Source organism: Schistocerca americana, chromosome 2 (genome assembly GCF_021461395.2).
Source record: "Schistocerca americana isolate TAMUIC-IGC-003095 chromosome 2, iqSchAmer2.1, whole genome shotgun sequence".
Taxonomy (NCBI): domain Eukaryota; kingdom Metazoa; phylum Arthropoda; class Insecta; order Orthoptera; family Acrididae; genus Schistocerca; species Schistocerca americana.
In genome coordinates this window covers 470,750,924-470,777,595 of record NC_060120.1, presented here as the reverse complement: position 1 = coordinate 470,777,595, position 26,672 = coordinate 470,750,924, and the positions used below count along the sequence as shown (strand labels likewise).

At 43.4% G+C, this 26,672-nt stretch overlaps 1 protein-coding gene across 1 annotated transcript in view; it reads left to right on the top strand.

Annotated features, from left to right (window-relative positions):
* LOC124593732 (lysosomal acid glucosylceramidase-like) overlaps positions 1-26,672 on the top strand; it is a 172,485-nt gene that overhangs the window by 55,977 nt on the left and 89,836 nt on the right. Inside the window, exon 3 of the mRNA XM_047132062.1 lies at positions 24,679-24,820. Within this exon, the coding sequence (XP_046988018.1) occupies positions 24,679-24,820 (142 nt within the window). The remainder of the gene's footprint in view (positions 1-24,678; positions 24,821-26,672) is intronic.

Genomic DNA, 26,672 nt, shown 5'->3' with positions numbered 1-26,672 from the left:
TGGGATACTCTACCTGTGCTACTAGAACATGTGCCTTTACAAGTACGCCACAACATGTGGTTCATGCACGATGGAGCTCCTGCATATTTCAGTCGAAGTGTTCGTACGCTTCTCATCAACAGATTCAGTGACCGATGGATTGGTAGAGGCGGACCAATTCCATGGCCACCACGCTCTCCTGACCTCAACCCTCTTGACTTCCATTTATGGGGGCATTTGAAAGCTCTTGTCTACGCAACCCCGGTACCAAATCTAGAGGCTCTTCATGCTCGTATTGTGGACGGCTGTGATACAATACGCCATTCTCCAGGGCTGCATCAGCGCATCAGGGATTCCATGCGACGGAGGGTGGATGCATGTATTCTCGCTAACGGAGGACATTTTGAACATTTCCTGTAACAAAGTGTTTGAAGTCACGCTGGTACGTTCTGTTGCTGTGTGTTTCCATTCCATGATTAATGTGATTTGAAGAGAAGTAATAAAATGAGTTCTAACATGGAAAGTAAGCGTTTCCGGACACATGTCCACATAACATATTTTCTTTCTTTGTGTGTGGGGAATGTTTCCTGAAAGTTCGGCCGTACTTTTTTGTAACACCCTGATAAGTTCTGAAATATGTGGCTAAAGGATAGCAACGGCGTCATAGTTTCTGACGTAGTGCACCGCATGTAGCACTGTGCTCAGAGCAGGGGTTGCCTGCACTGGCGACTGTATCCTGCCGTAAACATACCAATACCACCAAGGCACGCTCTACCTTCAGTGTACAAGTGTCTCCTAATCTGGTCTGCTGAATTGCTCTCATCCTGTAACTTAATGCACGTATGTTGCCACATTAAAACCTGTTTTATATATATATATATATATATATATATATATATATATATATATATATATATATATATATATATACATCAAAAACAATTTTGCATCACCTCGGTTCAGAGAGTTCCGGAAACTGTACAGAAAATTGGAATAGAGATCAACATAAACTTCATTTCCGCCCGTTTTATTGCTCATGAAAACCACACTTCGCTTGTTGGACCACCATACAGCGAGACCTTCAGTGGTGTGGTCCAGATTGCTGTAAACACCAGTACCTCGAATACCCAGTAGCACGTCCTCTTGCATTGATGCAAGCCTGTATTCTTCGTGGTATACTATCCACAAGTTCATCAAGGCACTATTGGTCCAGATTGTCCCACGCCTCAACTGCGATACGGCGTAGATCCCTCAAAGTGGCTGGTGGGTCACGTCGTCCATAAACAGCCCTTTTAAATCTATCCCAGGCATGTGCGATAGGGTTCATGTCTGGAGAACGTGTTGGCGACTCTAGCCGAGCGATGTCGTTACCCTGAAGGAAGTCATTCACAAGATGTACACGATGGAGGCGCGAATTGTCGTCCATGGAGACGAATGCCTCGCCAAAATGCTGCCGATATGGTTCCACTATCGGTCGGAGGGTGGCACTGACGTATCGGACCGCCGTTGCGGCGCCTTCCATGACCACCAGCGGCGTACGTCGGCCCCACATAATGCCCCCCCCCCCCCAAACCGGTGGGGAACCTCCACCTTGCGGCACTAGCTGGACAGTGTGTCTAAGGCGTTCAGCCTGACCAGGTTACTTCCAAACACGTCTCCGACGATTGTCTGGTTGAAGGCATATGCGACACTCATCGGTGAAGAGAAGGTCATGTCAATCCTGGGCGGTCTGTTCTGCTTGTTGTTGGACCCATCTGTACCGCGCTGCGTGGTGTCGTGGTTGCAAAGATGGACCTCGCCGTGGAAGTCAGGGGTGAAGTTGCGCATCAAAAATGGCTCTGAGCACTCTATGGTCATCAGTCCCCTAGAACTTAGAACTACTTAAACCTAACTAACCTAAGGACATCATACAACACCTCATCACGAGGCAGAGAAAATCCCTGACCCCGCCGGGAATCGAACTCGGGAACCCGGGCGCGGGAAGCGAGAACGCTACCGCACGACCACGAGCTGCGGACAGTTGCGCATCATGCAGCCTACTGCGCACAGCTTGAGTCGTAACACGACGTCCTGTGGCTGCACGAAAAGCATTATTCAACATGGTGGCATTGCTGTCAGGATTCCTTCGAGCCATACTCCGTAGGTAGCGGTCATCCACTGCAGTAGTAGCCCTCGGGCGGCCTGAGCGAGGCATGTCATCGAAAGTTCCTGTCTCTCTGTATTTTCTCCATGTCGGAACAACATCGCTTTGGTTCACTCCGAGATGCCTGGACAAATTCCCTTGTTGAGAGTCCTTCCTGGCACGAAGTAACAATGCGGACGCGATCGAACCGCGGTATTGACCGTCTAGGCATGGTTGAACTACAGACAAAACGACCCGTGTACGTCCTTCCTGGTGGAATCACTGGAACTGGTCGGCAGTCGGACCCCCTCCGTCTAATAGGCGCTGCTCATGCATGGTCGTTTACATATTTGGGCGGGTTTAGTGACATCTCTAACCGTCGAAGGGACTGTGTCTGTGATACAATATCCACAGTCAGTGTCTATATTCAGGAGTTCTGGGAACCGGGGTGATACAAGCCTTTTTTTGATGTGTGTATATAGGGTGAACATTGATAAAATGATAAAATCGACAAACTTAGGGACGGATTGTTGAGGAAATGGTGCAAAAGAGGTGCTATGAACATGTGTCCGGAAATGCATCGTTGCCACGGCACATGGCGCTGATGAAAGAAGATTCCTCTGACTATGTGCCGTGTGTCTGTTGTGTGTTGCAGGCTGCGTGACTGACGCACCGTACTGTAAGCAGCAGACAGTGACAGGAACAAGCCTGGATGGTGTTTGCGTACGGCCAAGCTGATGGAAACGGTCGGGAAGCAGCATGGCTATACCAAAATAAGTACCCTCACAGACACCAGTCACACCACACAACACTTCAAGCCCCTTTTGAGCATTTATGTGATCATGGGTCCTAGCAGACAGACAAGCGTACAGGGAGGAAGCGGATTGCACGTACACAAGATGGGGAGGACCGGTTTTTAAGGGATATTGAGACGAACCTTAGTAAAACCTCCAGGCAAGCGTCCCGTCAACATAGTGTAAGCCAAAGTACGACTATACGTATCCTGTATGATAACCACATCTCATGGAGGCCACTTTGAAGATCTGTTGTGACATGCTTACGATGTAGCACTGTACTGTGTTCCGGGACCATTTGTTATCGTTGCACGCACATCGCCTATAGCCAATCAAGAAGCTGTCCCTGCATTCTGGTGGTTTTACTAATGCTCACCCTGTATGTATAGAAAGAGTCTTCAAAAATTCATAACGAATTTGCATAAAATATTTACACGATACTCTAATTAATAAACATTATTACGGACATAGGATATATATATATATATATATATATATATATATATATATATATATATATATATATATATATATATAGACGTGCTTTACTGACGTTGACGAAGTACAACTCACTCCCTCTCCTCACAGCTATACTTCAGCCAGTACCTCGTCTCCTACCTTCCGTAGTTCACATAAGTTCTCCTGTGAAACTTGTGGGACTAGCACTTGTGCAAGAAAGTTTCACAAGAGAACGAGGGTAGGAGACGAGGTACTGGCGCAAGTAAAGCTGTGAGTCGTTCTTGGGTAGCTCAGATGGTGGAGCATTTGCCCGCGAAAGGCAAAGGTCCCAAGTTCGGGTCTCCGTCCGAGACACAGTTTTAATCTACCAGTATATTTCATATCAGCGCACACTCCGCTCAAGAGTGAAAATTTCAGTCTGGAAACATCCCCCTGGCTGTGACTAAGCTATGTCTTCGCAATATCCTTTCTTCCAGAAGTGCTAGTCCCGCAGCTTTCCCGAGAGAGATTCTGTGAAGTGTGTAAGGTAGGAGATGTGGTATTGGGGGAAATGAAGTAAAACTGCGAGGACGGGGAGTGAATCGTGCTTGGGTAGCTCGGTTGGTGGAACAATTTCCCCCGAAAGATAAGCTCCCGAGTTCGAGTCTCGGTCCGGCACACAGGTTTAATCTGAAAGGGAGATTCATATCAGCGCACACTGCGCTGCAGAGTGAAAATTTCAGTCAGGGATCAATTTTAATATATAATGGATATCCAGTGTCCTCAATGTAATTGGCTGCAACTGTTTAATATTATTTCTGTGATAGGCATTTGTGTGTTCACTGTGGCTTTTTCGAACGTTTGTCCTATGTAGAATGTTTTACATGCACTAAAAGGCCAGATTGTCCATGTTAATACATCTCTGTGCGTATGTTGTGTCTGGGTCTGTACTGCAGTCTTTTTCGTATTGTAAAATGGTTATTGATATTCTGCAGATAGTTATTTAGTAGGAGGGTTTCCTGTGAAAGGCACATAAGCAGTGGGTTTCTTTTCTAAGTATTGTTTAGTGGCTGAAGCTTTATTGCTTTTTCTTTGAGGCTGTATACAGATGCGTCAGTGTAGCCATTTACTGCAATTAATTGTGTGATTGTGCTAGGTTCCTCATGGTTTTATCTTTACCAATTGGAGTGTTATTGACAATGTCAATTAGTGCTCTGTATGCAGCATTGTTGTTACTGGGTGGCGAAGTGAGTCATGGATGTTGTTTCTCTGGACTTTCAAGTTCTGTTTGCTGTTTCCGTTCAGATCTGGGTTTTTAATACTGCCTTAGTTTTCATACTCATCAGTAGCTTTTATATTAAGTCCTGTTGATTACTTGTACCAAGTAACGTTATTAATATATTTGTGTCACCATCTAACAAGATCAAAGCGTCATCAAATAGCATACATAACATGTTGCAAATTATTAATAGACATATATGTTGGCAGTTATACCTATTCTGATTGAACATGTTGTAAGACATTTATGTTACTTGTAAATTTTATTACTGAATGTCAAATTTTTGTAGGTTAGTACTGTTTGAAGGAATTCCATAAATTCAATAATTTATAGCAATGATAGTTTTTCATGTTTATTTTGGTTTGATCTGATGGTTCTGTATAATTCTGGGATGGATTTGTTTGTATATATATATATCTGTAATGTTTTATGGTACTAGCTGGGCTATTTATGGGGTGCTGATAATTTTAATTTCTTCAATCACTTGCTGTCTGTATTTCACTGAGTATCTTTCTGTGTGTGTTCCTTGCCTAGTTTCTTGCTAAATTTCTTTGTGAATTTGAAACCTTGGTGCTTTCTTGAGTTGACAATGGATTTGATGGGTCGAACTTTTTTTCATTTTTTCATCTTAGCTCTGGTGCTTGTGGGTTTGTAGTAGAACTTTACTACTTTACCTCTCCTCATAAGATATCAATATATGTTTCTTAGCAAGTGTTTAAATTTTATCTGATTTCTTCGTGGGGTCTTATTGTATTCCCGAAAAGGCATTTTCAGTGAGGAATCGCGATTTTTTGTTGATGCATTGTGCTTCTTTTATTATATGTGAAGTGCTCCCATTGTCTGTCTTGGTAATTATGGCTTCATTGTCCCTTAGCTTTCAGTTTGTTTTATGGAGTGTTCTTTCCTGTCATTTTGGTGGGCATTATAAGTTGCTTTCCGTTCGTTTAATTCATCAGTTAAGGCTTTCATTCTTTCTGAGCCATAAATGTCTTTTCATTATTCTTAAACATCATTATTTAAGCTGCATTTTTTGCTGCTGGAATAATGGCTTTTAGAATTTTACTGCTGAGGGCAGGCTGCATATTGTATTTCAGCACTTGATTTAGCAGATTAGTTTCTCTGTGAATGCGGTGTACGTCTCAATAACTACTCTACATCTACATATACATTCATACTCCGCAAGCAACCTGACGGTGTGTGGCGGAGGGTGCCTTGAGTACCTCTATTGGTTCTCCCTTCTATTCCAGCCTCGTATTGTTCATGGAAAGAAGGATTGTCGGTATGCTTCTGTGTGGGCTCTAATCTCTCTGATTTTATCCGCATGGTCTCTTCGCGAGATATACGTGGGAGGGAGCAATATACTGCTTGACTCTTCGGTGAAGGTATGTTCTCGAAACTTCAACTAAAGCCCGTACCGAGCTACTGAGCGTCTCTCCTGCAGAGTCTTCCACTGGAATTTATCTATCATCTCCGTAACGCTTTCGCGATTACTAAATGATCCTATAACGAAGCGCGCTGTTCTCCGTTGGATCTTCTCTATCTCTTCTATCAACCCTATCTGGTACGGATCCTACACTGCCGAACAGTATTCAAGCAGTGGGCGAACAAGCGTACTGTAACCTACTTCCCTTGTTTTCGGATTGCATTTCCTTAGGATTCTTCCAATAAATATCCGTCTGGCATCTGCTTTACCAACGATCAACTTTATATGATCATTCCATTTTAAATCACTCCTAATGCGTACTCCCAGATAATTTATGGAATTAACTGCTTCCTGTTGCTGACCTGCTATTTTGTTGCTAAATGATAAGGGATCTATCTTTCTATGTATTCGCAGCACATTACACTTGTCTACATTGAGATTCAATTGCCATTCCCTGCACCATGCGTCAATTCGCTGCAGATCCTCCTGCATTTCAGTACAATTTTCCATTTTACAACCTCACGATACACCACAGCATCATCTGCAAAAAGTCTCAGTGAACTTCCGATGTCATCCACAAGGTCATTTATGTATATTGTGAATAGCAACGGTCCTATGACACTCCCCTGCGGCACACCTGAAATCACTCTTACTTCGGAAGACTTCTCTCCATTGAGAATGACATGCTGCGTTCTGATATCTAGGAACTCTTCAATCCAATCACACAATTGGTCTGTTAGTCCATATGCTCTTACTTTGTTCATTAAACGACTGTGGGGAACTGTATCGAACGCCTTGCGGAAAATCTGTGTAAAATCGAACTGGTATCCCATCAAGTCCAGCGGCCTTTCCTCTTTTGATCGATTTTAATTGTTTCTCTATCCCTCAGTCGTCTATTTCGATATCTACCATTTTGTCATCTGTGCGACAATCTAGAGAAGGAACTACAGTGGAGTCTTCCTCTGTGAATCAGCATTGGAAAAAGACATTTAGTATTTCAGCCTTTAGTCTGTCATCCTCTGTTTCAGTACCATTTTGGTCACAGAGTGTCTGGACATTTTGTTTTGATCCACCTACCGCTTTGACATAAGACCAAAATTTCTTAGGATTTTCTGCCAAGTCCAGTACATAGAACTTTACTTCCGAATTCATTGAACGCCTCTCGCATAGCTCTCCTCACACTGCATTTCGCTTCGCGTAATTTTTGTTTGTCTGCAAGGCATTGGCTATGTTTATGTTTGCTGTGAAGTTCCCTTTGCTTCCGCAGCAGTTTTCTAACTCGGTTGTTGTACCACGGTGGCTATTTTCCATCTATTACGATCTTGCTTGGCACATACTCATCTAACGCATATTGTACGATGGTTTTAAACTTTGTCCACTGATACTCGACACTATCTGTACTTGAGACAAAACTTTTGTGTTGAGCCGTCAGGTACTCTGTAATCTGCTTTTTGTCACTTGCTAAACAGAAAAATCTTCCTACCTTTTTTTAATATTTCTATTTACGGTTGAAATCATCGATGTAGTAACCGCTTTATGATCGCTGATACCCTGTTCTGCGTCAACTGTTTCAAATAGTTCGGGTCTGTTTGTCACCAGAAGGTCTAATATGTTATCGCCACGAGTCGGTTCTCTGTTTAACTGCTCAAGGTAGTTTTCAGATAATGCATTTAAAAAAATTTCACTGGATTCTTTGTCCCTGCCACTCGTTATAAACGTTTGAGTCTATATCCGGCAAATTAAAATCTCCACCCAGAACTATAACATGGTGGGAAAATCTACTCGAAATATTTTCCAAATTATCCTTGAGGTGTTCAGCCACAACAGCGGCTGCGCCAGGGGGCCTATAGAGACATCCATTTACCATGTCTGCGCCTGCTTTAACCGTGACCTTCACCCAAATTATTTCACTTTTCGGATCTCCGTCAATTTCCTTCGATACTATTGCACTTCTTATCGCTATAAACACGCCTCCCCCTTCACTCTCCAGCCTGTCTGTGCGGTATACATTCCAATCTGAGTTTAGGATTTCATTACTGTTTACGTCTGGTTTCAGCCAACTTTCTGTCCCTAGTACTATATGGGCATTGTGACCGTTTATTAATGGGAGCAGTTCTAGGACCTTTCACCGAGCGAGGTGGCGCAGTGGTTAGCACACTGGACTCGCATTCGGGAGGACGACGGTTCAATCCCGCGTCCGGCCATCCTGATTTAGGTTTTCCGTGATTTCGCTAAATCGCTTCAGGCAAATGCCGGGATGGTTCCTTTGAAAGGGCACGGCCGACTTCCTTCCCCATCCTTCCCTAATCCGATGAGACCGATGACCTCGCAGTTTGGTCTCTTCCCCCGAAATCAATCTGGGACCTTTCTATAGACGCTCCTGCAGTTTACTATTAGCACATTAATATTGTTATTCCCTGTTGCATTTTGCCTACTCCTACCTTGCTGCGTCTCAGGAGGCGTCTTGTCGGGCCTAGGGAGAGAATTCTCTAACCTAAAAATCCCACATGAGCACTCCACACGTACTCCGCTACCCTTGTAGCCGCTTCCGGCGTGTAGTGCACGCCTGACCTATTCAGGGGGACCCTACATTTCTCCACCCGATAGCGGAGGTCGAGGAATTTGCACCCCAGATCTCCGCAGAATCGCCTGAGCCTCTGGTTTAAGCCATCTACTCGGCTCCAAACCAGAGGACCGCGATCGGTTCTGGGAACGATACTACAAATAGTTAACTCAGATTCCACCCCGCGAGCGAGGCTTTCCGCCTTCGCCAATTCCGCCAACCGCCTGTACGAACTGAGGATCACCTCTGAACCCAGACGGCAAGAGTCATTGGTGCCGACATGAGCAACAATTTGCAGTCGGGTGCACCCAGTGCAGTGCTCTCTATCGCCGCTGGTAGGGCCTCCTCCACATCTCGGATGAGACCCCTCGGGAAGCAGACAGAGTGAACACTGGCCTTCTTCCCCGACCTTTCCGCTATTTCCATAAGGGGCTCCATCACCCGCCTAACTTTGGAGCTCCCAATAACTATTAAACCCCTCCCTCCGTGTGCCTGAAGGAGCGGCCACATGTCCACTCACAGGCAGAGCGGGCGATGCCACACGGCTAGCCTCCACATTGACCCTCCGCCTCGTGCGCCGCGAACGTCGCTGAACCCGCCACTCCCCTTGGGGAGAGGGTGGCCCAACCGCGCCCGGTACCCGCGACAGCAGGGATAGTGGGTGAAGCATGTAACACCTGGGGTGTACCATGCGACACACGAGACTCCCCACTGCCGCTACACTCCGAGGCAGCAGCCTGAAGACGGCTGACCGCGGCCATCAACACGTTCAGCTGTTCACGAACAGTGGCCAGCTCCTGCGTCCGTACACAGCAGTCACACATCCTACCCATCCTAAGAAATCAATTTACTGTAGAGAGTTAATAAACTTTTAACTAGACTGCTAATTCACTAAAGGCGGCTGATTGTTCACTAAACTGTGGTTGCTAGACACTTCTTGTAGAAAAGAATGAAAATAGCACTACCTGTCTCTGGACTGTATTGAAAACAAACACTAGCACTACTGGCATTATGGCTAACTAAAGGGACTCTCTCTGACTGTATTCAAAACAAACACGAAATCTATGGAACACTATTACTAGCACTCGACAATTAAAGCTTCCTAAAAGCAAAAACACACGGAAGAAGAAGTGACAAGTAAGAAAAATACAGTTAATACTTAAATTAACGTAGCTCGCTGCACAGCAGACGTGAAGCAGACGGCAGTTACGACGACACTCTGCTGTAAAATACCAGGTGTTTCAAAATGGATGTCGAGGTTGTAAGGCTTTTTAGCATTTATTACATTCAACTGACTATTATCAATAACACATAAAATGAAAGAACAACTCAAAACAGTTTTTTTGTATACCTGTTTGATGTGTGAAATACAGCGGCTAGTGAACTTTTTATGTTTTACAGTGATGGATCGATATCTTACCTCCATGGAAATCTAAAGACATATAAAATGCACGTGTGGGCGTCAGCAAATCCCTGTAACGAGACTTTCCGAAACGGGTTTTTTCTTTGTGCAACGTTCGAGGGGAAATTTTATGGGTCTTTTTTTCGTTGAAGCAACTGTAACTGGTGTTTCGTATCTTGATGCGCTAGAGCTATGGCTCTTTCTTGAATTGAAAGAAGATGAACCTCAGTATTTTGTTTGACAGCAAGACGGAGCGCCACCTCACCAGCATAATTCAGTACATGATTGGTTAAACTATGCTGTACCCAACTGCTGCATTGGACACACGGGATTTAACGACAGAGTTTGTTTCGCATTGTAATCTTGTTAACACGGTATGATGCCATGCTATTTTTACGTTTTGGGGCTCCTACAGTATCCTGTATATATGCATCCGCTACCAGCTGATCTACCCGACTTAAGAGACAGGACTGAAGCAGTCGTTTACAGTAGTTACTCGAGGCACACTGATCAAGGTTTGGAAAGAACTTGCCCACTGACTCGGTATGTGCCACGTGACAAATGGAGTTTACACTGAACACGTGTAAGGAAAACTGTTTCAGTTGCTCATTCATTTAATGTGCTATTCATAATGGCATGTGGAATGTAAGAAACGCTGTATATGCGTTTATTTGGCGCTATTGCGTTTGTTCTGACTATTTAGCTGGTCAGTTTTCAGTTTTTTGAGCTTGTGACACTGATTCTAAGTGATCTTCATATATTTAGGTACTCAATGCAACATGGGCAAATTTAGTTCTCTTTTATTTCGGCAAGTACTACCCGCCATAAAAATTTTAAATAATGGGTTAACTGAATACATAGACCCAGAAAAGTACTGCCTACAATACTGCACTCCACAGCCTCAGAGAGACGAGGTTCAAGCCATTCAGTAGTAAGTTCCATATTTTCTGCCAGGTGAGCGAGGAGCACACCAACATGAAAGAGGGATATATCTTATCACAAGGGTGCTGTTAAAAGTTGTTAGGTTCTCTTCCATTCCTGTCAGCGTCGTTTAAGAACATACGTGCTGATAGCGTAGTCTTTTGGCGCAAATACCTCAAAAAGTGTTGTTTCCATTGTTACCCGTTATCTCCTTCATTAGCCGATGCGGCGAAACATGCGATAAACTGGAGTCTCTTCTAAATTTTAATGAACTACGCACATGCAACACATAAGTCTGCTTCTGGGAAAACTGTCGTTCGACAATTGCAAATGGAGCTTTAGTAAAAAGGCAGTTGCGTCTGCATCGGTAAGCCTTAAATTCGATAGTTCTCAGATGTTGCGTGCCCGCTATCACCTGTTTCCTTTTACCGTCTTCAATGTTGACTAAACGTTTACTCGAGAATACCAGAAGTCTGACTTTCAATACGAGTACCTTCAGGAAAAAAACCTGAAATGGCAAAACTCAGCTTTCATTCTTCATTACGATATGAAATACATATTCATATTTATTAACAATCCTGTGTTTAAACACGGGCGTCTGACAATTATTTATACTTTTAACTACACTCCTGGAAATTGAAATAAGAACACCGTGAATTCATTGTCCCAGGAAGGGGAAACTTTATTGACACATTCCTGGGGTCAGATACATCACATGATCACACTGACAGAACCACAGGCACATAGACACAGGCAACAGAGCATGCACAATGTCGGCACTAGTACAGTGTATATCCACCTTTCGCAGCAATGCAGGCTGCTATTCTCCCATGGAGACGATCGTAGAGATGCTGGATGTAGTCCTGTGGAACGGCTTGCCATGCCATTTCCACCTGGCGCCTCAGTTGGACCAGCGTTCGTGCTGGACGTGCAGACCGCGTGAGACGACGCTTCATCCAGTCCCAAACATGCTCAATGGGGGACAGATCCGGAGATCTTGCTGGCCCGGGTAGTTGACTTACACCTTCTAGAGCACGTTGGGTGGCACGGGATACATGCGGACGTGGATTGTCCTGTTGGAACAGCAAGTTCCCTTGCCGGTCTAGGAATGGTAGAACAATGGGTTCGATGACGGTTTGGATGTACCGTGCACTATTCAGTGTCCCCTCGACGATCACCAGTGGTGTACGGCCAGTGTAGGAGATCGCTCCCCACACCATGATGCCGGGTGTTGGCCCTGTGTGCCTCGGTCGTATGCAGTCCTGATTGTGGCGCTCACCTGCACGGCGCCAAACACGCATACGACCATCATTGGCACCAAGGCAGAAGCGACTCTCATCGCTGAAGACGACACGTCTCCATTCGTCCCTCCATTCACGCCTGTCGCGCCACCACTGGAGGCGGGCTGCCCGATGTTGGGGCGTGAGCGGAAGACGGCCTAACGGTGTGCGGGACCGTAGCCCAGCTTCATGGAGACGGTTGCGAATGGTCCTCGCCGATACCCCAGGAGCAACAGTGTCCCTAATTTGCTGGGAAGTGGCGGTGCGGTCCCCTACGGCACTGCGTAGGATCCTACGGTCTTGGCGTGCATCCGTGCGTCGCTGCGGTCCGGTCCCAGGTCGACGGGCACGTGCACCTTCCGCCGACCACTGGCAACAACATCGATGTACTGCGGAGACCTCACGCCCCACGTGTTGAGCAATTGGGCGGTACGTCCACCTGGCCTCCCGCATGCCCACTATACGCCCTCGCTCAAAGTCCGTCAACTGCACATACGGTTCACGTCCACGCTGTCGCGGCATGCTACCAGTGTTAAAGACTGCGATGGAGCTCCGTATGCCACGGCAAACTGGCTGACACTGACGGCGGCGGTGCACAAATGCTGCGCAGCTAGCGCCATTCGACGGCCAACACCGCGGTTCCTGGTGTGTCCGCTGTGCCGTGCGTGTGATCATTGCTTGTACAGCCCTCTCGCAGTGTCCGGAGCAAGTATGGTGGGTCTGACACACCGGTGTCAATGTGTTCTTTTTTCCATTTCCAGGAGTGTATAATGGTTTCTAAATGGTAATATGAAGTGCTTAACGGTCGTGTAGTAATGCATCCTTCAGTTAAAACCGCCTCTGATTCAATAAACACTACTTGGATTAGGAGTGAAGAACAGTAACGTTTTTCAAGTCCGAGAACTAGCGGTTAGCAATTAGCAAACGAAGTCGTATTTAACAGATGGTCACGCGTAGTGCGGCTGTTGTGTTGGGATGAACACAGCGAGGAACTAATAAGTTACCACTCCCTGTGGCTATTGTTGATGGTTATTAACGGCATAAATTCAAGTAAAGGCAATGGGAAATTATTTTGTTTGGTTGAAGCACTCTGTTACCATAAAAAAGGAAGGTTAAAATCGACCATCTGCTTAGTGCCAGTGCCATGTCCCTGTTCAAATCTTTTAATACAGGTTAATGAACTGTTCATTTTATACGAGGGCTATCTACAAACTACATTACGTTTTCGTTTTCGTCCGTTATGGGCGGGGCTAGCGCGGCCATCTTGGTGTCATGGCATTCCGGCGCTCAGTCGGCATCCTGCCGTGCTAGTGAGAGGTTCGTGCTGTACTCCGTTGAGTTACTGTGACAGTTTGAAATGTCAGTGTTAATTGAAAATGCCGCGAAGTGTGAAGTGCGTGCTGTAATAAGGTTTCTGACTGCAAAAAACTGTACACCGATAGAAATCTATCGGCAGCCTTGTGAAGTGTATGGGGACAACATAATCACTGAAGGTGGAGTGCGTCAATGGGTCATAAAATTTAAAAATGGCCGAACTAACGTTCACGTCGAAGAGCGAAGTGGAAGACCCAGCATAGTGATGCCGCGGTCCGTGAAAACTGTAATTTCACAATAACGGAACTCTCTATGAGTTTTCCACAAATTCCACGAAGTTTGTTGCACGAAATCATTACCGAGAAACTTGGTTACCACAAGTTTTGTGCAAGATGGATACCAAAAATGTTGACAGAGATTCACAAAAATCAGCGAATGGCTGCAGCGTTAACGTTTTTGGACGCTTACGAGAAAGATGGCGACTCATTACTCGATCGCATCGTTACTGGTGACGAAACATGGTTTAAGCATGTGAACTGCGAGACAAAATTGCAGTCAATGCAGTGGGGGCACACACATTCCCCCCCCCCCCCCCCCAAACCCAAGAAATGCATGCAGACAATGTCGCCAAGGAAGGGGGTGGTGACTGTCTTTTGGGACAGAAAAGGTGTGATTTTTGTGGATTTCCTGGCAAGAGGCACTACAATAAACTCTCAAAGGTATTGCCAAACTCTGCACAACCTCAGAAGAGCAATACAAAACAAGTGCAGGGGAAAGTTGGACTCAAAAATCTTGCTGATTCACGACAACGCCCGGGCCCACACGGCAAATGCCACTCGTCAAGTTCTCGAATCTTTTAAGTGGGACTTGTTACCTCATCCGCCGTACAGTCCCGACCTGGCACCGAGCGACTTCCACTTATTCCCAGCAATGAAGAAGTGGTTGGCTATGCAGCGTTTTGATGACGACGCACAGCTTCAAGAAGAGGTAACCACATGGTTGAAGGCGCAGGCGGCCGAATTTTACGACGAAGGAATTTCCAAGCTCGGCCATCGCTACGATAAGTGCCTTAATTTAAATGCCAACTATGTAGAAAAGTAGTATTTAAGTGTGACTTTCATCTGTATATAATAAAACAATTTTCCAATACTTTAATTATTTTTAATTCCAAAACGTAATGTACTTTGTGGATAGCCCTCGTATAAATCAAGGTGTTCCCAGTTTATGTCCAGTAATTAAGAAGGGACACTTGTAACTATAGTTGCTGTTCGTTAGGCGTAAGATTCATCTCTGTACATAAAAGACTATGTCCTGACTGACTGACAGGCTCACCTTAATATAAGAATCAATTGTCTGAATTTCCACTCCTAAGGGGTGAAATAGGGGATGAAAGGCTTTCTGGAAGTGTGTCACTACTGAGGGAATTTTGAAGCTGGAACTACGAAAACTGGTATTTAATATCTCAGTAAGAAAATAAAAAATATGTGTTTCAGTATTTTTGGAAATGCAATCTCTAAGGGACCAAAATAGAGGGTGAAAGTTTTTTAAAAAATAAATAATTACTGTAGAACTACTAGTGGATTTTTAAAGCTACATCTATGACAAGTGGCATTCGAATTCTCTGTTAGAAATAAAAAAAAACGTGTTTCACTGTTTCTGGAAATAAAACCGCTAAAGGAGTGCAATAGGGGATGAAAATTTAAAAAAAAAAAAAAATTCGTTACATTAAAAATATTTAAAGGTAAATTATGGGAATTGGTGTTTCACATCTCGGGTAGATATGAAGAAATATTTGTTAAGGGATGAAACATTCTATGGGAATGTCTCCACAAGAACGCAAGAGGCATGATTAACAAAATATTTGGACTCCAGGTAGCAGAACCGCTCTTCAGTCAGAAGTACATTCGGAAAGCACCATGCTTATATGTCTTTAATTAGCGTGAAAAGCTTAGAAAGTGTTAAATTTGTGAACAACATAAAAATTCGATAAGACAAAAAATCTCTGAAGGTCATATAGTCTACACGAGCAAAACTGTGGGTGCTAAGCTAGTCCTTAATAAGTTTCATTTCGAACTCACAGTCATCATTACTTCACAAACCAGTGTTTTTCTTATTAGTGCCAGTTTGGAAATTTATTAAAGTTTAGATGAAACCTCGTATACGACAGTTACTGTTTCTCGTCATACACAAGTGACTGTTTAATTTCAATACGTGAGTCACTTGCACCCCAACACAACTTTCACAATGACACCTTATTAGTATCTGTCCTATGAACTCTTTAATTAATATCCTTCCCCTCATCGCATTTCTACTTCATAAGTATTGTAGACTGCTATTCACTTCAAATATTCAGTAATCAGCAAATGTATATTAAAGCTGAAGTATTTATGGGTGAAATTGTAGATACCTCCAAAACCACTTTGTGAAAAGCACTGATATCTGTGTCTGGTGCTACCTTTGTTTTCCCCCACTGTGCACTATAGTGGTTGTGCAATGGTAGCTGTTGTGGTTGAGGAGAAATGAGACTTTTGGTGTTTTTGAGATTTTATGAATACTCTCGAATGTTTTGAAGGTTCTAGATTATGTAAGAATGGTCTGCATTGCGTCGTAATCGTGTTAACAGTGAGTTGTGCGACCTAGTAAGGAAAGAGGAATAACAACACGGCATAGCATATCTGTTTGCAGAATAAAAATACATACACAAAGAATAGTTACATGAGAGAATAATTTATCGACTAAAATGACGTAGTTCAACAAACAAATCAGTGATTACAGAGTATGGTTCCAAGGGTAGATAAAATATTTAAATCCATTAACACTATGATGAAACATCACAAAATCGTGGAGGTAACAACAGAATTTCTAAATTCGCTCTGTGTCCTCAGTATGATCTTGCAGAACATCTTCTATAGAGGCCGGGGCTTGGCTGGCCTCTATGGTGGGTGGTAGAATTGGGTTGTCAGGGATCTGGAAGCCAGTGGTCCACCACCCTGAGGGGAGCAGCGGTGGAGTGGCGAGGGGACGCCTGGTTGTCGTCTGATGTTCCGTCATGAAAACAGCATTGTAGAAACGTTCATTATTGCCCCACAGACTACAACAGTCGTACCAATGTTCGGAGAACCCAACACTCCCAAAGTGTAAGCTGTACATCCCGACGATATGATGCTGCAGTCAACGAGTGGCTTGCTGTCTCTGGCCACCAGTGGCGTCGCTCAGGTGATGAAGTGATGACGACAGCGACTCAGCAAGGATGCTGACTCCGGTAGCAGACAGCAGCCCATGAGGGCAGCCTAACAGGCTACCGGCAGCCCAGCAGCCATGTGACTTGGGACAGGGCACGCAGGGGTATGCGAATCACGTCATGTGTCTAGAGTGGAGGAGGAAGCTCTCAGCAGCAGTGCCTTCCTGTGCGAGCAGACGCGGACCACTGGGAATGGTGGCTGAACGGCTGCACAGCCCAGGACCGACAGGGTTGGAAGCAAGCAGTGGCAGAAGTACCCCAGCAGGTGGCCCGCTGGTTAGATGGCGCTGAGCCAGCAGCAACGGACACAGCATGAACAAATGGGCCAAGGGTAGAGTGGCAGAGTCCAGGGTTAATTCATCCGTGTAGACTCGTACGCTGGTGTAGGAGGTGATGGCTGTCAGACTGTGCACTTCTGTATAGAAATTAGTAATATTTATATGAGCTTGGTGTATCATTGTTATAACAAGGTACCGATGCCTATCACATAAGGCACAGCAGAGTGACTGCTTGAATGTGAAGCAGTCAGATCACCCGTGCCACAGAGAGTCTGCCTTTCTGCTGCATCGATGATATCGCAACTCTGGTCGCTCTACTGAACCGGTCTACATGGTACCTGATCAATGCGATGGCGACCGTACTTGTATCAGTAGGTAGTTCCTGATGCAAATGCCTGCCAACCCCAATTTGACCCACTTCAATGAGGTTCTTGCATTACCTGTGGCGGTGTCTTTATTTTATTCAGCTATGCCTGGTAAATCAGATGTAGTGGAACGCTTCTGAATGACATCATAAAAGCGGAAATATTAACCAGAAAAGGAAAAAGGCAAGTTAGTATTAATATTATGAATTGTATCCATTTCAACAAATTTACAATTCACCTTCAAAGTGCTTTAATTTCTGTTAACATTAGCATATAGGGTGATTTCCAACAAACAGGAGGCAAACATTCCATTGTTGCAGACTCCATTTAATAGGATCAATTTCCTTGGCTCTGAGCACTATGGGACTTAACTGCTGTGGTCATTAGTCCCCTAGAACTTAGAACTACTTAAACCTAACTAACCTAAGGACATCACACACATCCATGCCCGAGGCAGGATTCGAACCTGCGACCGTAGCGGTCGCGCGGTTCCAGACTGTAGCTCCTAGAACCGCTTGGCCACTCCGGCCGGCGATCAATTTCCTTAAATGGATATCTATAAGTAGGGTGTTTATGTATTGGACAGCCACAAAAATTATTAATTTTTGCACTTGAAAAGAAACACCAAACGTAGTTCAAAAGAAAGGTGCTACACAAATCAGATAATTAACTGCGTACTGATATATCCGGATGTTGTACTGAAATGGTCACAGATGTATGAACGTTACTGTGATATCTGACAAAAAGCGAAGAAAACAAATGGAAAAAGAAAACCAATTGAAGTGGGTCTTCTTCAGTTAGTATTCTGTATAACTCAGTACCGCTCCAGAATCCGCCAACTACCACTTTCAATGCGATCTACTTTCTCACTCAACTCACATTAGACATCTCCCAAACTATATGTGAATGCTAATCGTTAAATTCACACTGTCTATAACAAATGGTAGCATTCTGTTCTACACACGACTCAACACGTTCAGAGAGACAGTGCTGTCATCACCAGGTTGTCAAACTTAGCTCATGAGGTTAAAACACTAAAAACCGCGTGAACTATGTTTGTGAACCTGATGATGAGAGCACTGTCCCTCTAAACGTGTTGTTGAGTCGTGTGTAGGACAGAAAACGGTTGAATGGTATCATTAGTGTTGCTGTTGTGTTGACTACTGTGGGCGTCAGCACCAACACAAACAAAGAAGGAGAGAAGTTATGACGACAGAATCCAAAATGATCTGTACATAACACTTGCAGATTAATAGAACACTTTATTTCTAAAAAGGAAAGAAACATAACTTCTCGTTATGAGGTGGCTTGAGGTGCTTCCTGTGGCTCCTATATGCACTTAATTAAACTTCTCGTTATGAGGTGGCTTGAGGTGCTTCCTGTGGCTCCTACATGCACTTAATTAAACTTCTCGTTATGAGGTGGCTTGAGGTGCTTCCTGTGGCTCCTACATGCACTTAATTTTACACACGATTACTGCCCGCAGAACACAGGCAAAGTACCGTACTCAGTACTGATGCTCTCGATATCTGTGACTGAAGTGGACCCGACCAGCGATTGGCAGCTGCTTAAGTCAGCGTTGACAGAGGGCACTGAACTCTGTCTTCCTGGAGGTGTGGCGCTGCCCACTCTTTCCACTCACGTGCGGGTCAGGGCCTTCTTAATGATGTTTCACGACACTGTGCTGGAAGGTGTGAAGTCAGTGCATTAGGACTGCAGTGTTACAATATAACAATAGATACCTCATATCTTTGAAGTGGATAATATCAAGTCATATTACAGCATAGCAAAACTCAACGAATGAACGCCTCCCAACGAAACTGGACCTCACTAGACATGGTGCGGCTTGATCTAGAGGCAGGGAAGGTAGAGACAAGGGTCTGAATATCCTGAGCACAATGAGGTGTGCCATATGTATGGAAAGCCCAGAACAACCGAGCTTTTCAAGATCAAGAGGGAAGTCCTGTTGTTTACTGCTCAGACTGCGTGGCAGCACACTCTTTACCTGTGAAACTAACAATACATCATCAAACAGATAAACCGACATACCTCGGTGTCGTACTGGACTGGTCACTGATGCACAGACATTACTACATGAAGACTCGACTCAAAGTCGCAGCAAGAAAATACATGCTGAGAAATCTTGCTAACAACAGATGGTGAATTATGCCGAAGGTGCTGAGAACCACCGCTCTAGGCAGTGTGCTTCTCCACTGTGGAATATGCTCGCCTTGTGTGGTCCATATCTGTACATACCAAAAGCTTAATCGCAATATGTCGACATATAACTGGCTGCATGAGACCCATGCAGCTCGATAAACTGTACAAAGTGGCTGCACTTTGTAACCAAACCCAGTGCTTCCACGTGTGACCGTTTCGCCTTCGTATTTCAGATGTGCGAATAACGTGTAATCGAACCGTTCCTAACCTTACATAACAGGGAAAGGAATGCTTTTGAACTACAAGCGTGACAAACTTTAGCTGGATGACTGTTAACATTGCTTAATATGAAAATAATAATGTGCAGAATAATTTTCTGTATCAATCTGTAGCGTTGGCCACGCTACGGAAAGTGAATCCATTTAGCGGTCGGGTTTACAACCGCCCACATCTACGACTGACTACCTGCCGGGACCTTCGTCCCTCCCGCTCTGATTATGTGTCGCTCCTCAGAAAAATGCAGCTTTTAGTTCGCACAGTAGAGCATTCTGCACAACATTACACTGTTTTCTTTCCTAACATTCACAATAGTCTCTAACACAAATATTGACACATGTCACCTGACAGAATACTACTATTAGCAAGACACCTATTTATGTTTTAAACTTCTCTCCAAAGCGTGGTGTGGATGACAGGATTCGAATTTCAGGCTTGAGATGCCACACAAGTTATGAAGCAATTATTATTAGAAGTTACTTTTATATGACACTGCAAGAATATCGTAACACTAGTCACAACGATCTTTTGACCGTACAAAGTGACACGGAATTTACATTTACCAAAATGGACAGGGGACTTTGGATCGGTATATGACTTTGGGACAATGATTCTAACAAATGCCGGCCGCGGTGGTCTCGCGGTTCTAGGCGCTCAGTCCGGAACCGTGCGACTGCTACGGTCGCAGGTTCGAATCCTGCCTCGGGCATGGATGTGTGTGATGTCCTTAGGTTAGTTAGGTTTAAGTAATTCTAAGTTCTAGGGGACTGATGACCTAAGATGTTAAGTCCCATAGTGCTCAGAACCATTTGAACCATTCTAACAAATAATTTTAACAAAACTATATTAGAACTTTGGCAAACCATGGCGTTGACAGTAGCATTCTGATAATGAAAATTTGGATAGGCTCTTCACGTCTCCAATGGTGGAATTAATTGATAACTACCACCCATGGCGGTATTCAAGTTAACTTGCTGCATCATGCCTCCATATTCCATCACATAAGATCAGTCAGATGTTCTTGCTTTCTGACACTAAATAAACTGGAGGCGATTTCATGAACCATAAACCACTGGCATACCAAATGTGAAGCTCTTTCACTCTGAATTGTTGTTGCTTAGGGATCAGATCGCCAGGCATTGCACTCCACGATTTCTGCACTGTCAAGGTTCGACTCCAACTGTTCTGGTTTTCCGTTGTTTCCTCCCTTGTGGTGCTCACGCCAAAATCATCCAAAAGTCTGGCGGTCAAACACATAGTGACTTCCCTAATTTATGATTTTATTTTGTTTAACTGAATTACATGCTCTAACATCTTCAGAACCTTACAGTCAGTACATTTATAACTTACATTCATCTCTATATTTTATTTTTCATAAAATTATCAATTTTTCTCCAAATACTCTTCTTCCAGTAAACATTAAGCACAGACATTATACTTGTGCTTACTGGCATAGTTATAATGGTTTCCTCAAGACTACTCTTTTGTATAAGTTCGATCATTTTATTCTGTCGATTTTCGCTTCATACTGTTTAAATAAATAAAATTTTTTAGACATTGCAATTTGAATTTAACAGTATCATGCACCTTACAGACCTCAGCTTCCGATTATCTTCTGGCAAACATACAGAGAAGTTTAAGCATGCATTGAATGAACATCACTCCATATTATGTCGATCTCATGATTTCTCGTTGATCTAATGAAATCAGAAACCAAAGAATATTTCCTTAAAGGAACAAATATAGTCTCCAAACTAAACCAGTTACTTCTAGTTGCCTTTGATTAGCTTGATATACGGGAAGGGTCACTTACTATTGCCATCTAGAATAACTCCGAAAGTATGACAGTAGCTGAAAAGTTTGTGAGACCAAAGTTGCATGGGATAACGGGGGCCGTAATATGACATTGGTTTTTATTGCTAGGTGAGGTCGCGTGAGAGATATGAAGGTCAACTTTGTTTTTTAAATGGGATGCTATAGTTTGGTACTTATTTTCTGATAGCGGCTATCGAGACTAATCAAATGATGTGTAACAGTAAGGTCTTTGAAGGTCAAAGAAGGTCAGAAAGGTGGCATGAACGTCCATTTACATAAGGTGTTCGAAGTGATAACCACTGGTATCAATGCAGTGCTGCAATCTTCTTATCAGGGATTGAGTGGTATTCCTAATCACTTGGGCACTTATCGAAGCACATGCTCTGACACATCACTCACGTATATCGTGCAAATAGTAAATATTCGCTGAATACGGCGTATCCGTATAACGTGCCGTTGACATGTAAACACCATTCGACGATTTCACAATGCAACGCTAATAGTAACGGTGACACTAGTATCGTCGAATCAAGCGAATGTGAATGATGTATTTAATCGAAAAATAAATTGATATGCTCCTCATTTACGGAGAATGCCAACGAAATTCAGTGAGAGCTAGAGACTTATACGCTGAATGATATCCTCAACGTACTCACCCTAAACGTCGTACATTTAAATATGTGTATGATAAACTGAGAACAACTAGATCTTTAACGCATCGGAAATATGTTCGGCAAAGGAAAGTTACTAACGAGGAAACGAAAATTGGTACTCTTGCCACTGTGGGTCGAGATCCTTATGTCAGTTAGCGTCAAATCGCAAGGGAATCTGCCATGATCCAGATAAATGTCATCCTTACCATATCAGTGTCCACCAAGAATTAACTGGTACGGATTGTATGCGTCGTATTGAATTCTACCGATGGGCTCAACTTCAGATTCCGAGGGACGACACATTTCTTAATTTGATTTTATTTACTGATGAGGCTACATTCACGAACCATGGAAATGTTAATTTGCATAACATGCATTATTGGGCAACTGAAAATCCATGTTGACTGCGGAAAGTTGTACATCATAAACCGTGGTCGGTGAATGTATGGTGTGGGATTATGGAGGATAGAAATATATAATCGAAGAAAGCTTAATGGTAGGTGGATAAGTGCCGATGTGATAAGCAATACCACTCAATCCATGATAATAGGATTGCAGCACTGCATTGACACCAATGGTCATCACTTCGAATACCTTCTGTAAATGGACGTTCATGCCAGCTATGTGACCTTCGTTGACCTTCAAAAACCTTACCGTTACACATCACTGGATTCGTCTCGGCAGCCGCTATCAGAAAATAAGTACCAGAATATAGCATCCCATAAGAAAACAAAGTTGACCTTCATATCTCTGAAGCGACCCCACCTAGCAACAAAAACCAACGTCATATTATGGCCCCCATTGTCCCATGCAACTTTTCTCCCACAAAATTTTCAGCTACTATGAGACCTTCGGAGTTATTCTTAGTCGCAATAGTTAGTGAGCTACCCTGTTTAAACTGCTGGAGAGGGTTATTTCTAGTAATATTGTCACCCTCAACTCAAATAAAATCCTTATCGGGCAAACTGGTTCTCTACCAAAAAGAACCTGCACAGAACAGGCACTCGCGCTTACCGCCTACATACTTGTAACAGCAGACTTCCAAGAGCAGTTAAAGATATCTGTTGCATTCATTGACTAACAGCAGTGTACGGCACTATTTGGAATCACGGTTTAATTTACACCATACCATCCAAAGAAATAGTCCATCTACTGAATGACATGTATAGCAACAGACCTTCTGAAATCATCATAAGTAATGGAAGAAACAAACAAATGAAACCTAAAGAAGGGCTACCTCAAGGAACCGTTTAACATCACTCGTAGCCAGTCTGTATATCGCCAACACGTCTGGTTGTCTGTAAAATTCGGGTATACCGAGAACTGGGAAATTGTTGTCGGACACAGAGACATGGAAACAGAGGAAAAAGTGTAGGCGAAAGATTTAAGCACTCTTATGCAATAGTTTCGTGAATGGAGGCTTCTTTATTGTTGAAGCAAACCATAAGTCGCATGTTGACACCCGATCAAATGGCTAGGCAGTTACGAACTTCTTGCCTACAGTAAACGCTAACAAATATCGATGTGAATCTGCACAGAACTTACGCTGAAGTGAACATAACGATGGTTGCCGCGAAACTTCGGACCATAAGTAACTTTCTGCAAAACTCTATAGTAACAGATGAGATCCTCAGCCTCTACCCTGCGAATTTCATCTCTGAGTATGGACTACGCTGATGCGGAATATAGTGCATCAGTGTCGCTCAGTGGCGCTCTCGTAAAGATGTAGAACTAACATGTACCACGGGGATAATGTTTTGAAAAACAATTCGTATGACTACCTATTGGCTCCATAGACTTGGCCAAATTCACTTACTCCAAATTCATCGCGACCATACTCTGTTCAGAAAATGCAACAAAGTACAAAATAATCCTTTGCTCCCAACCAACCATACAATTATATGGAAATATACTGCTCTCCAGTGCCACACCACACTTCCAAGCCAGCGAACTATTTGTCGACAATTTTAACATTACCAAAATGTAGTGCACAGTTTGAAGAGTCCTCACTAATGTGCGTGTAAGATCTCCCCTGTATCACAAAAAAAAAAAAAAAACCTGACTTTCGACTTACACCAGAAAATATGTACCAACTTCAATAGGTTAATAACAAACCATGGAAAATGTGTGGCTTTTTGTACGACTGAAGAAAGGGAGCTTCAACAAAAAGTCAATATGATGCCAATAGGCAAACCACAGCAGAATTCCCTTGACAGTCATATTCTAGCTATCTGACGTCCCTACTGATATCCAAGATGATATCGTATACATAAGAAATTATGTGACATTTCTAATTTATGTACTTTGCGTCTTATGTAGAAGATCATACAAACTGTGCTATGACATATGTTAACTAAACTTTTGCATGTCTACAGAGCTGCAGTCCGCGGTGGTGCACCTGCGGGTGGACACGAGCCATCAGTTCCAGCAGATGCTGGGCTTTGGCGGTGCCATGACAGACTCCACAGCCATCAACATCAGGGAGCTCAGCTCGGCCACCCAGCAGCACCTGCTCAGGTAGGGCCAACATCGCCCACACCCACTGCTTGTTTCACAAATAACGTGTTACCTGACAGGGGACACTCAAATTGCAGTTAGGCTCGTGACATTATCATGTTTACAACAGAGATAGAAAGAGATGGACACAAAGAGTAGGTGGTCCTACACTACAGTATTTTTACAAGTGAAGTACTGTCACTACTTACATGTGTAGCTACATTCAAATATCACTCTGCACATTTGTTGGCACAATTTATTGCACAAAGTCATTTTGCTCCTATTTCTTGTATGTATTATTTTTGTAAATAAATTACAAATATACAACAGGGGAAAAACAAATCAGGAAATTTCTGCAGTTGTCTTTGGATGAATCATATCATATTTAACAATTACAGTCAAAAAATGATACACCGCTTTTATTTTTTTTTATACTACATTTCGTAACTTTAACCAATTAATAAAACGTCATTTCAAAGTGGGCTCTACTCTCTAACAATGACAATTTTTGTCCTAATGGCTACTATTTTACTCTTAAAAATACACACGAATTTTGTGATTTTGCATCATGTTTAGGTTACCTTACCCTATGACAGAGGAGATGATAATGTTCATGGTGAGAGTAACAGTTCTCTTATCCTGATCTGATGTCATAGAGGAATGGAAATTATGACTGTGAGCTGTATGGTTTGCATCGTGATAGGTATGGAAATGGTAAATGGAGGCATTAGGAAGGAGAACCCAATCACAATAAAAGTAATAATTTTAAGAAAGACAGAGGTAGGTTGAATGGTAAACAATTCTGTCACAATCGATGTTATATAGGAAATGGTAGAGATGGTCGCGGAATGATAGAGATTCAAGTCCATAGATTGTTGGGAGTTCGAACAGGCAATCCATGGAACAATGTTCACTTGGGGAGCCTGCAGCCACGTCATTTCCAGTTGCTGATGGCAGGCGATTTGGGAGCTGCAAACATAACGATCAACAGATTCGAACAACTAAACAAGTTGAATTTTGAATTTAATAGAGAAACTCTACTTACTGAGAGACATGTAAACATAAATTCTTTGGTGAGTCAAGTGCTACAAATAAATAATAATGGAGCTATTCTGTCTTGTGTTTTGGACATAGGTAGCCAAGTTTCTGTGTTGAGTGATCTGCATTTTAGAGTTGTGAAGGTGTACGTTGATGGCCTTTCTCTGCGTTGATCTAAGGTGAAAAGGGCAGTTATTGTGAGAAGTGCTGAGGTGTAGTGATATGTGTATATTCAATTTATTTGTCAAGGTTGTAGGTTTTCTGCAAGGTATATGACTGTGCCTAGGTTGGATACTAACACAGTTGTAGGGACTAACTTTTTTCTGATACATCATGCAGTGATGAAATTGGGTTATGGTGAAGTGCTTTTGAAGAGTAATGATGCTGCACTGAAGTTGAGTTTTGATGAATGTGTGCTTCAGAAGAAGAGTTCGAACCAATGTCTCAAACTTCCCATCAAATTGGAGTTCTCTTTTGAGTCTAGACCTGTTGTGAATTTGATTCATTTTTATACAATTCTGTTACCATATTCCCAGCGAGTTTATCATGCTTTACAGGAAAAATGGTGTCACGGTGGCTGTGCAGAGGCGGCAGACGTGGTAATGATATGCAATATATTAAATAGGATTGGGGAGAAGAGAAGTTTGTGGCACAACTTGACTAGAAGAAGGGATCGGTTGGTAGGACATGTTCTGAGGCATCAAGGGATCACCAATTTAGTATTGGAGGGCAGCGTGGAGGGTAAAAATCGTAGATGGAGACCAAGAGATGAATACACTAAGCAGATTTAGAAGGATGTAAGTTGCGGTAGGTACTGGGGGATGAAGAGGCTTGT